At 42.1% G+C, this 12925-nt stretch overlaps 1 protein-coding gene across 2 annotated transcripts in view; it reads right to left on the bottom strand.

The window, feature by feature from the left end:
* NEDD4 (NEDD4 E3 ubiquitin protein ligase) overlaps positions 1-11571 on the bottom strand; it is a 131757-nt gene extending 120186 nt beyond the window's left edge. For both annotated transcript variants that reach the window (XM_065940576.1, XM_065940577.1), the window contains exon 1: positions 11460-11571. In XM_065940576.1, coding sequence (XP_065796648.1) covers positions 11460-11504 — 45 coding nt within the window. In that variant the 5' untranslated portion in view covers positions 11505-11571. The remainder of the gene's footprint in view (positions 1-11459) is intronic.
* Between the last annotated feature and the right edge of the window lie 1354 nt (positions 11572-12925).

Below are 12925 nucleotides of genomic sequence, written 5' to 3'. Positions count from 1 at the left end.
TGAAAACAGTGATTAATTATGCCTTAATCTTCTGTCAACCTCCCCCACCAAATAAATAAATAAAAACCAGGAACAGGAAATCCAGAGCTTTAAGTCTTTCCATCTCTCAAAGGTCTTGGGAGAATTTTTGTGAACCTCTTCATCCCTCTCCCCTCCTTTCATTGCCAACTCCCACCAGTCTACTTTTTAAAAAAGATATGTCCTGTGTTTACTTATCTCTGAGTTTTTATACACGCTGGAGTCCTTCTGCCTGGGAGATACTTCCCCATCCTCTACCCCTTCATTGTTAAAAGTCCTTTATCATCTGAGCAGATTCTTTAGAGACCATTACATTATTAATATTATTTAATGACAGAAAATAATTATAATGTTAATTGGAATAATCAAGTTGCCAAATGTTATCTATTCTGTGACAACTCCATAAAATCATAAATTCAGATGGATAAAGTAAATATGCAACAATGAAAATAGCTACCATAATAATGAGATAAAGGTTTGAAAATTTAATTTAAAAGGTTTGGTATAAATTTAATTTTTTTTTCTTAAAAAAACTCCTGTCCAATTTTTAAAAAACCAAATGCTATCTTTTCTGAAACTCTTGATATGAATTTTCCTTCTCTTTGTTAGAGGCTCAATTACATAGCATCTATCACATACCATCTTGTATCTGAGGCAATAAACCATGTGTCTTTCTCGCTTATTAAAATTGTGAAATTTTGAAGACCAAGAAACTCATCTTTATGTTTTCTCTTCATCCTCTATAGAACCCAGCAGATTACTTGGCAAACAGTAGGGGGTAATAAATTCTTGATTAACAACAAATCTTTCTGAAGTAGCTGAAAGTAGGAATAAGGTACCAAATTAAAAGCAAGGGAAAGTCTGCACCAACATGGGCTCCCAGCCCCTTCACTTCTTGGGCCCAGAAGACTGGAAGACTTCTCTGTTAGGAAGTCAAAGGGGCTGGGGATATATACTGTATGTGAGAATTCCACCGCTATGGGATTGGTTCAGATAACACTTATTGATAGGGTTCAGATAACCAATAATGATTGGGTCAGACAACCCTATTGTGAAATGCTCTAGTGAATAGTAACTGCCTACTCATACAAAGGATGAGAATAAATCAGGAAAGAGGAAGACAAGAGGTGAAAAAAAACATTGGATCCAACACAGAAAAGAGATCAAGAGAATTCTCACAATGCTGATAAACGGAATCCTGCAGACAATAGTGATATGACAGGTGTAGAGTGCAAGCCGTTCAGATGGAATGCAACATAGCAAGAAGCTGTCTCTAACAAGAATGCAGAAAAAGGAATGGAGAGCATTCATTACATATGTGTGTATGTATAACACAGTGAGTAGTTGTAAAGCTTTCAGGCAGCTTGCAATTTAATTTGTGATGTTGTTTAGTTGCTCAGTTATGTTTGCCTCTTTTGAGATCTCAAGGACAGTAGCCCACCAGGCTCCTCTGTCCATGGAACTTCCCAGGTAAGAATACTGGAATGGGTTGCCATTTTCCCCTCTAAAGGGGATCTTCCCGATCCTAGAGATTGAACCCAATGCAGAAGACATCTTCTGCACTGGCAGGTGGATTCTTTACTACTGAACTGCCAGGATTCCCTTAATATGTGACAGTTGTTCAGAAAATGAAAGCAAACAAAAATGTATAATAAATAATTATAAATATGGTACAATGGTTCAGATGTGAATAATACTACATCTACATAATGTAATAATATAAATACTGAATATTTACATAACAAAAAATGTACTAGGGTAAGAGGGAGGGATTTAACTTTTTTTAATATAACTTATTTTCCAAATTAAATATTGGAACCTGTGACTTGATGGCAGTTTTCCTTCTCTGCTGTGTAAATTTACTTGAAACATTTTACAAAAGTATAAATATAAATGAAAATATAAATGCTAGATCATCTTTATTGAAAACTAAATGAAATCAGGTCTGTCCTAGTAATGCTGGAATATATATATGACTGCTATATATTTGCTACATATGAACAAAATTCCTCAGGAGTTTTTGGCAATAATGACCACAATAAACTAGAACACCCAGAATTCTTAGATTTAAGAGACAGCAGAGATTTTCAAAGTGTGTTCTCTGGACTAGTAGTATGAGTATCACGTTGGAATTTTTTAGAAACTCAGATTTTCAGAACCTATTGAAATTTTCCGAATCTACTGAAAATAGACTACTGATGGGCCAGTAGTCTGTTTTAACAAACTCTGCAGGTGATTACGAAGGATACTAAAATTTAGAACTGTAGGTAAAGAGCATGAGGGTAAGAAAGAGAAGTGCTTTAGTTAATGCAGCTGCAAGAGTATTCCTCATTTAAAATTGTAACTTTCTTATTCAATCATTAACCTCCCCCCAAAAGAAGCTCATCATTACCTTACATCTCAACACTACTTTAAAACGTGTTACACCATACCTGTGCTTCTGGGTTTCCAGGTGGCACTAGTGGTAAAGAACCTGCCTGCCAATTCAGGAGATATAAGAGATACAGGTTTGATCCCCGGGTCAGAAGATCCCTTGGAGAAGGAAATGGCAACCCACTCCAGTATTTTTACCTGAAGAATCCCATGGACAGAGGAACCTGGTAGGCCACAGTCCACAGGGTCGCAAAGAGTTGGATATGACCGAAGCGACTTAACACACACATATACCAACGCTTATTTATACATAAAATATGTCTGGAAGAAAACATATCAAGTTGATATCCTATATTTGTGGAAAATATAATTTCCATCAAAAAAATCTATAGATGAATGTTCACAGTAGGTTTATTCATAATTGCCAAAACCTGGAAACAAATGAAGGGGCCATCAAAAGCAGGGTGCATAAACATCTGGTAAATTCATACAATGGAATGCTGTGTGCTATGTTTAATCCCTCAGTTGTCTCTGACTCTTAGTGACTCCATGGACCACAGCCCGCCAGGCTCCTCTCCATGGGATTTCCCAGGCAAGAATCCTGGAGTGGGTTGCCACGCCCTCCTTCACAGGATCTTTCCAGCCCAGGAGTCGAACCCAGGTCTCCCGTATTGCAGGTGGATTCTTTACTATCTGAGCCACCAAGGAACCCCAAGAAAACTGGAGTGGATAGCCTATCTCTTCTTCAGGGGATCTTCCTGACCCAGGAATCGACCCCGGGTCTCCTATCTAGCAGGCAGATTCTTTACCAGCTGAGCTACCAGGGAAGCTTCAGCAATAAAAACAATGAGCTACTAAAACAAACCACCACATGATTACTTTGAAAAACACAATATTAAACAAAAGAAGCCAGACACCAAAAAGTATATACTGTATGATTTCATTTAAACGAAGTTTCAGGACCAATACTAATTCATGGCAATAAAAAGTTGCCTGAGTGAAGGTGAGAAGTTGAATGGAAAAAGATTCAAGGAACCATTTAGGAGTGATGGAAATGTTCTACATCTTAATAGGGTTGTCAGCTACACTTGGCTATGCATGTTGTTGAAAATCATTGTATATCAAATTATACATTAAGATCTGTGCATTTCACCATGGATAAATTGTACTCCTCCCTGCCCTCTGGAAAGAAAAGTAAAATAAAGACATTTTCAGACAAAAACCAGTGAAGTTCATTAGCAGGAAACATTCACTGAAAGAAATTCTAGAGAAGGTACTCCAGGCGGAAAAAAAACTCAACCGAGATGGAAAGTCAGAGGTATGGGAAGAAATGAAGAAATAACAAAAAAATAAAATATTAAATATGTGAGGAAAAATTCTTAGAAAAATAATAGCAATGTCGGTGGTGGTGATGATGTGTGTGTAGGGTAACACAGATATTCAGTGAGTTTCCATTGCACTTAGGATCCCATGCAAGTATGCGTGCTAAGTCACTTCAGTGGTGTTGGACTCTTTGCAAACCCTGTGAACTGTAGCCCGCCAGACTCCTCTATCCATGGGATTCTCTAGGCAAGAACATTGGAGTGGGTTGCCATTTCCTTCTCCAGGGGATCTTCCTAACCCAGGGAATGAACCCACATCTCTTATGTCTCCTGCATTGGCAAGCGGGTTCTTTACCACTAGTGCCACCTGGGAAGCCCTAGGATCCCATACAAAATCCTTAATAAATGGCCTTAAGGCCGTGCCTCACTGGGGTCTGCTCTCCACTCCAGATTCAACTCCTGATACCGTCCCTCTTTCTCTAACACTTGAGGTGTCTTTATGGTCATCTCCACTTCATCTTTTGCACATGCACTTCTGTTTACCTGGAAGGCGTTTCCTCTTCCCTGCCTGGCTAACTACTATCCATCCTTAGTGTACTTCCTCTGCTTTTCCTCATATTCTTTCCCCTCCTCCTTATAAGACTAATTCTTTTTTTTTTTCCTGTTATATACTTTTATCTTACACACCTTTTCCTTCGTAACATTTATAAAACATTGATGTGTGGTTATATATTTAATGACCTTCTCTCCCTCTAGGCTATAAATTCAATAAAGTCTGTTGTCCTTCATTATAACCAAATGGTCTGACTCAAATGCCTTATATATATTAAATGTTCAACAAGTATTTGTCAGGCAAACACAGACTTCAAGTACTTCATAGGTCCACAGAAAGGCTATAAGAAAAAAAAAAAGAGAAGATTCAGAAAACAGAGGAATAGATACAAGTTAATTCTGCACATGTTTCATTCATCCTCTTCCTGAGCAAGAATCTCTTCTGTTAATTTCTTTTATTTGAGCAACTATTTGCAGTAGGACAGAGGAAAGACCATGACTTTGGTACAAAAGAGTTCTGGGTTTCAATCCTACATCTGCTACCTACTGAGACTGAGTCCTTGAGCAAATCATAATTTCAGATTTTCCATCTGTAAAATGAAGATAGCAGTACCTAGTTTCACAGGACAGTTGTGATAATTATGAAGTATAGAGAACACAGAATCTGGAGATCTGTGTATAGCATGTATTCAATTAACGGCAACTATGATTACATTTCAATCGACTCTTTCACCCTGGAGGAGGATATTTTCATTAAACCATCTATCTATACTGACATGACTGTTTGTCCACATTAGTCTTTTCATCACACCAACATGGCTCACTCAAGGAAAGTCAAGTATTTGGGTCAGGCCAGGAGGCTATGCTACAGATATATTTATTTCACAAAAGTCTCATCAAGACATTTTTGTATTTGTTTGTTCTGTGTCTTTCTCTCAGCATTTATCTGAAGATTTCTTAACCTTTCAGTTCATTTATCCTCTTAAAACTCTGACAGGATTGGGACAGAATACAGACTAAATGGAAGCTTCAAAAAGGAAGAAGTCAGTAACATTGATTCAGTAGAACAGTGAGTTTAGCAATTCGAATCAGCAATCTTATAGGTCTCCAGGTGGTAGAATATAATATTCTTAATACCAGATATAGCTAGGAGGTAGGCAAATAGCTGACTTAAATATCCTGTTCTAACAAATGTCAAAAACTTATGCCAGGTGTCCTGTAAGTGACAGGGCCATAATTACGACCTAGTCAAATTCCAATTTTTATACCCCTCCTCTCCCTAAGTGATGTATTTAAAGGGTACCTCCAAGATTCTATTCCCATGTGATATATGAATTGTTGACAGTTAGCTGTTTAAAAAAAAATATATATATAGTCCCTTCTCTTCTCTTCCTGGTGCAGAGGAATCAATGGCAGGCCTCAGGCAGAGTCTAGGGGGAGCAGGAAAGTGCATGGAGGTGCATGAGCAGCAGGTCCATAGCATGGGGAAATGAGAAGAGGAAGGGGCCACATAGAGAGGCCACTGGAATGGGACTCGGAGGAGAGAGGGGAAGACAGCAGAGACATACACGGCAGTATTCCCACTGGCACCCACGGACGCAGGGAGCTAAAGGCAGGGTGCAGAAGTGGCAGACAGAGGACACAGCTGCATGATTGGAAGATCACTTATACCAGAAACATATGTAAATTGGGACTAAGCAAATAAGTAAATAGAATGAGGAAAATGAAACTCAGAATTTTCACTGTTAGTTTTAGCCACTCAGACATGTCCAACTCTTTGTGACCCCATGAACTGTAGCCCGCCAGGCTCCCCTGTCCATGGAATTCTTCAGGCAAGAATATTGGAGTGGGTAGCCATTCCCTTCTCCAGGGGATCTTCCCAACCCAGGGATCAAATACAGGTCTCCACACTGCAGGCAGATTCTTTACCATCTGAGCCACCAGGGAAGCCCTTTCTAAAAACCATTTCCCAACTGAATGAACCAGTATTTCTAGGAGAAATGGCTGATCCCAGAAAGTGCTGGACCAGGCAAAATATAAAAGGAGTCTAGAACATCTTCCCCTGGAGAGTTGGACATGACTGAGTGACTTCAGTCAGCTCTGCTAGAACATCTTCTGCCAGAAAAGTAATGAAGAGTTCAAAGAAGGATGGGAACTTTCCACAGGGACACAGGAGCCTCCTTGAAAGAGCTTCCACTGGCCGAACCAAGATAGTATGAGCCATAAAATATTTAAGGATGGAGATTAATTACAACCCATTGAATAGGTGGGATTCTACAGGCCTGTGCTGATACAAATAAATAAATGGATGGCAAATGGCCAAGAAAGAAAAGATTCTTCTTACACAAAACATCAATTAATAAAAATGGAAATAAAAACAGCAGCATTTGTTTCAGGTGGAAGTCATGGATGGATACTAAAACTAGCAGATGCAGATCTGATGAATGAGGAATGGGATACTACCACAGTCTCTGAATATGCCTCCACAAAATACCAATCAATTATAAAGGGAAAACAGCAACATCACCAAGAAGAAATCTAGCAGACACCAAAATTACCAAGTGATCAAGGTTAGACGATGATGAGATGATGAGACAAGCCAAAATCAAGTACCCCCTGATATACCCTGAGAAGAATATGGTATTAACTCGATAATTCCTGCCCCAAAAGCAAGGCTTTGACATCTTCATGAGGAAACAGTAAACAGATCCAAGCTGAGGAACATTGACAGGTATACTCTGAGAAGAATACAGTATTAACTCGATGATTCCTGCACCAAAACCATGGCTTTGACATCATCCTGAGGAAACAGTAAACAGATCCACGTTGAGGAACATTGACAGGTTATACAGCCTGTGCTCCTTAAAACCGTTAAGGATAAGAAAGACAAAGTACATGCAACATACACTCCTGGATGAGATCCTAGATTGCAAAAGAAGAGAAATTATTAGAACTAGATTGGGTGGTAGTGTCATAACAATGTTGACTTCCTAGCTTACAGGGCTGGATGGCTGTGATGCAGGAAAGCATTCTTCCTTTAGGAAAATAAAGAGTATTTAGTGGTGATGGGGAATCCTGTCTGCAGGTTGTCCTCAAATGGTTCCAAAAAAAAAAAAGACTAATGAAAATGGCAATTAAAAGGTTATGGAACAATTATGGTGAAATATCAACAGATGGAGAATCTGCTTTAGGAAGATTTGGAGTTCTTTGTACTGTACTTCCAACTTTTCAGTTGGTTTAACATAATCAAAAAGCAAATTATTAAAAATGAACTATATTTATCTACTTCTTTGTTCCTATGGAAACCCACAAAAAATAATGAGAATGATGCCGGAATTAAAGAACTGCAAAAAAGCAGTGATGGAAAGAACAAGTGAAGTACTGGGTTAGACACAAACACAGCTGCGACGTACACTGTGCATCTCCTCCTTTGTGTGCAGTGAACACAGGTTTGGGCACTCGGTTCTCAGGCTCAGTATGATGCCAGGGCAGGAAGGATCTGCTTCTGCTCAGTGACAGTGGGTCTAGAAGTGTCAGAACATGCACTTCTTAGAAACCCTGTTGCTTATGTACTGTCATAGATGTCAGCACCAGAGACATCCATTCTTCTGTATGTGCAAACTCTACTCCCAAACTGGCAGTGGAGATTCAATCCTTTCCTCTTTATTTCCTTCTTTTCTTTTCCTTTTCAGTCAGGTTTCAGCTGCAGGAAATAGAAGGTACTCTAGATATTTTCAGAAGAAAGAAGCTCATACAGGGAATTAGGTGCTTCCAAAAGAGCTGGAGAGGTAGGCTCTAGGCGGTGCCTTTAGAGGACCCAAAAACACCTCAGAACTGGCCTACCCAGGAAGTTGCCACATCTGAGAAAGGAAGGCTATCAGGAGCCACCAGCAGACCTGCTGACTTTACGAACATAATCCATCCAGAAGCCAGGAAGCCGCCACCACCACTATTTCTGTAATTTCCTACCAATGCCCACAAAACAACTTATCGGGCACTGAAAGACTTTTGTTAGAAAAACTCAATGTCTATATGACTATGCTTATCAGCAGAAAAAGCCAAAGAAACATGAAGTTATGTAGCATCACTTTATTTGCACCTTCTCCATCTCAAATAGGGGTACCTCACTGGGAAAACTGTTTCACCACCTCTTTCCGGAAGGCTAAATGCAACAGTCTGAGAAACAAAGTGTTTAGCTTTCTAGCCTCTGTGTAACAGAGCAGTCCACCGAAATGAAGAGGAAAGGATGCTGAGGAGTCGGCCCCATGCATACCACACTACTTACCACAGCTGGGTGGGGGTTATCTGCTACTATTAATCCCAAGAGACTGTCAGAGGGACTTCCATAGTGGTCCAGTGGCTGAGACTGGGCTCCCTATGCAGGGGGCCCAGGTTCAATCCCCGGTCTGGGAACTAGATCCTGCATGCCACAACTAAGACCCAGGGCAGCCAAACAAATAAATAAATACTTTTTAAAAAGAGGTTGTCAGAGCAAATTTGGTATAAAGTATACTACTTTCTTAGTTTATAAAACTTTAATGACAAAATTCTGTACACGGAGCCAGGACCATCTCTTACTCAAAGACACTTAAATTTGGAAGAAGAGCTAAAACTCACTGACAAGTGAGAGAGAGAGTTATAATGACCTAAATTTTGGTATACTAACATGCTCATACAGTGTGATTCAGTGGCTCTCCAGTATATACTGGTTAAATTACAGTTCTCTCACCATCGTCTATCCCATCTTCATTCATTTTTCTCTTTGTTTCTGTTTCTAATTGAAAATAATCATCTCTTTTTGCTGCCATAGGAAACCCATCTCACTTATAACCAACAGCAGAGGGCTGCCTATTCCAAGGCTAGTCTGTGAGTTTTAGAAAATGACATAGCTGCAATGTTTTTCTTCAAAAAATAAAAGGAAAGAGCGGGTGATTTTCTAAGCCTGCTTTTACTTTTGTGATAGATTAGAAAATAAAAGGCAAATGATAGTGATGAAATGGCAATCTCTACCAGAATACAAGCGATTTTTGTCTTCCCCACAGACTATGAGCTTCACAAAACAGGCGGACGCAGCTTTTTTTTCTATCTGTGTACCTGGTGCCTAGCATACTGCACAATACAGAACAGACTGCTAAAAGTGTCTGTTGAATGAATAACCCAAATTACACTGGAAGAAGTGGAAGATGACACTTTATCATCATGTCTCTTATCTTCCTATCTCACTCTTTCTCAGTGAGGAAAAAGGGAACAGAGAGATCAGGAGGGAAATCTGAGTCATGAGACTGACAACCAGGACGCCCACCGTGCCAACAGAGTGGGCCCCACACCATGAAAGAGCCCAGAAGGACAAATCCTTCAGCCAGTTTAGGAAAACCTCATTTCAAAGGGCAGAGTTTCTGGCCCTTAGTACCCGCTGCGGACTGACCACCCACCAACTGGCATAATTTGATTTATCTCAGTTGGGAAGAAGAATGATGTGAGAAGCAGGTAATTGAAAACACAGATCTGTACCACGAGGGGAGAGGGATGGAGGGAGAGAGAAACAGACTGAATGACACCTCTGGCAAGATGATATCTAGGATCAATTGGTTTTGCTGGAAGAAACTGAGATGAGAAATCTGGACTAGCAGAGCCTACCTCTGCGTAGTAACAACAACAGGGAAAGAAAGCCCAAGGCCAGCCTGATGGAGCTGGATGCCAGTCTGAGATTATCTGCCTTGACCAGTTTATTGTAGCAAGTAGGGAGACAGATCTGATAAGAAGAAAGCTATCACAGTTTCAACACTGCATTATTTTCTTCTGATCTCCTCTACAGAACAATAATGGGACATTAGCTAGACTATTATCTTCAGCCATAACATACTGACAGTCTTTCCTTAGGACTGCCAAGAGGCCACCATTTGTCCACCACTTCTTTGTTTCTCCTCTGGTAGCAATAACTAAGAAATTCAATTCTAATTGCCATCACATAATCATTCTCAAAACACTCTGAGATAACTTGCTTGCATCAACAAGTTGCCCACTGCTTATAAACCAAAAACTTTCAAGAGAAACATAAAGATACTTTGTAGAGGCTGAAGATACCAAGTTACCAAGAGAAAGCACTGTTACAACACTTAGAACAATCTAAATAATTAATCTAAATTAGGCTGAAGGATTTACAGTTAATTGGGTCTAATCCTGATAACAGGTACATGTGACAGCTTATTCAATCAGCAAGAATGCTCATATTTCTTGTGAGCAAAATTTAACCAGTCACTGTTAGACTAGACATCCTTTTCATTTTCTACCCATCCCCATTTTTTGAGACAATCACCAATTAACACAGGGAAGCCTCATCTCATTTAAAATGGAACTACACTTTACAAATAAGCTTGTTTTTAATAAGCTCAAGGTATAACCAGCATAAGTTATTTAGCTAATAAGACACAGTTTTGCCTTCTCAAATCACAGAATTTTAAGATTGAACAGCTGTGGCAAGTCCTTTTAAATATTTATACTTTTTTGGCTTCATCTGTAAAATACCAGTGAAGACCAGGGAAACAGAGCATGAACTTTCCACACTTGACACTTGTTGCTAAATAGGAAGGGGGAGAAAAATCTATCTCCCTGCTTTCCCATCCTCATCTCGTCGAAGAGAGTTTAAAAGGATATCAGAAGAAAAAGAAAAAAAACTAATGACACTTCTCTCGGAAGCCTTCAGGTCAAAGTCCATAAAGTTAAGCCCAAAGGGCTTCTCTTTGCCAGAATAGGCTAATCAACAGCCGGGATGCTAAGCTCCAGGGAAATGCGCCCCACCCCCTCCCGGAGCTCCCGCGTACTCGGCTGGGGGTGGCAGGAAGGGGCAGGCGGGGTGCTGCGCGTGCCCCCGCGCACTCAGGCCGAGGGCTGCCTAGCCCCCTCCTCATCACTTCCTGAAGGAAACTGACAAGGAAGGCGGCGGTTCTAGGGAAGAGAGGGGTGTGGAGTCCACAGGCTCTCGGAGAAAATGCGGCTTCCTAAAGCAACGCCCCCGCCCACAAGCCTGTGCGAGCCGGGCCGTCTCGGGGGGTCCCCACAGCGCCCGGCGCTCCCGGGTCTCGCGCAGAGGGAGGAGGGCGCTGACAGCCGCCCCTCTGGCCGCCGCCCCCTCCTCCAGTCCCGTTGATGGGCAGCGCGATGGGAAGCCCGCCCGGAGTCCCGCGTCCCCCTCACCTCGTCCTCCGGGAGCCCGAACACCTCCACCGCGCCAGTTGCCATTTCCGAAAGGTTCCTGCAAACCGGACGCGCTCGCCCCCACCCAGAGAGTGGGAACTGTAGTGAGGAGGAGGAGGCGGAGGAGAGGGAGGAGGCGGGAGGAGCCGGAGGAAGAGGGGGCGGTGCTCCCCAGGCCGCACAGCGCCCCCAGCGGCCGGCCGGCTCTAGTGACACGAGGAAGCCGGGCGGGGAGGGCCTGCGGCGCCTCGGCGGCGGCGCGCGTGAACAGGCTCCGGGCCCGGGAACCGCGCGCGGTGGGGAAGCGTGCGCGCTGGGGCTCGGGTGGGAGGTGTGGGGGCTCGCCTTCCGTCCCCCCGCCAGGAGGATGGGGCCAGACCTCGCCGCCTCGGGGATCCAGGCAGCCCCCAGGCATTTCGCCAAGCGGGGCAGTGGCGCCCGGAGGACGCCTGCCCTTCCCCGGGGAAACAAAGCTGTGGCTCTCCTCGGCAACACGTCCCACTGAGATCCGCCTCACTCTCTCCACAAGCTAAGAACCAGACCTGTATTTTGTCGGTTGAGGCTGCGGATTCCAAAAGCAACTGGACCTTGGGACCCCTGTGCAAAGCCCAGCCTGAGCATGGCGGCAAATGGGGACGCTAGTAGGGATCGCATCAGTCTGGAACTCAGGATCTGAAATTCACTCCCTGTGATTTGTAAACACTATACCAATTAATATTTCTTGTCATATGGTCTGCCAATAATGTCCAGCCTTAAGGCTTAACCCTATAAATCTGCTTAGCTAAGTAAGCCTTGATCTTCAGCGCCGGTGGAAGGTAGGGAAGAAGGGAGAAAATAAACTAGGACCTCCTGTACTGTGGAATAATCATGCTTATTTTACAGCCATATCTGATGGGTTTTATACTTCTACAGTCACAAGAAGATCCTCACCAAATAAACCACCCCAAAAGGAATGGGGAAAATGATAAGCGCTCACTGTCCAAGTTAGGATTAATACCTTGTCCTTTTCCTCAGTTCAGTTCAGTCGCTCTGTCGTGTCCAACTCTGCAACCCCATAGACTGCAGCAGGCCAGGCCTCCAGGTCGATCACCAACTCCCGGAGTTTATTCACACTCATGTCCATTGAGTCGGTGATGCAGTCCAACCATCTCATCCTCTGTCTCCGCCTTCTCTTTCTGCCTTCAGTCTTTCCCAGCATCAGGGTCTTTTCAAATGAGTCCTTTTCCTACAGTTGCAGAAATTTGCAAAACGCTGGAATCTCAAAATCTAATTTAAATTTTCCTTAAGGAATTCAGAATAAACAATTTAAAGTGCAGAAAGGAGAATTTGACTATAGCCCATATTAATGGTTTGTTATATAAGATTTTCTTGGACTTTATGTTTGGCAGGACCCATTTAGTTTGTATTATGTATCAATATTCCATCAATATATCATTCAGATTTTATCATCTGCATTAGGGAGAAAG

Source organism: Muntiacus reevesi, chromosome 7 (assembly GCF_963930625.1).
Source record: "Muntiacus reevesi chromosome 7, mMunRee1.1, whole genome shotgun sequence".
NCBI classification, from domain to species: domain Eukaryota; kingdom Metazoa; phylum Chordata; class Mammalia; order Artiodactyla; family Cervidae; genus Muntiacus; species Muntiacus reevesi.
This window is presented reverse-complemented; position numbering and strand designations above follow the sequence as displayed.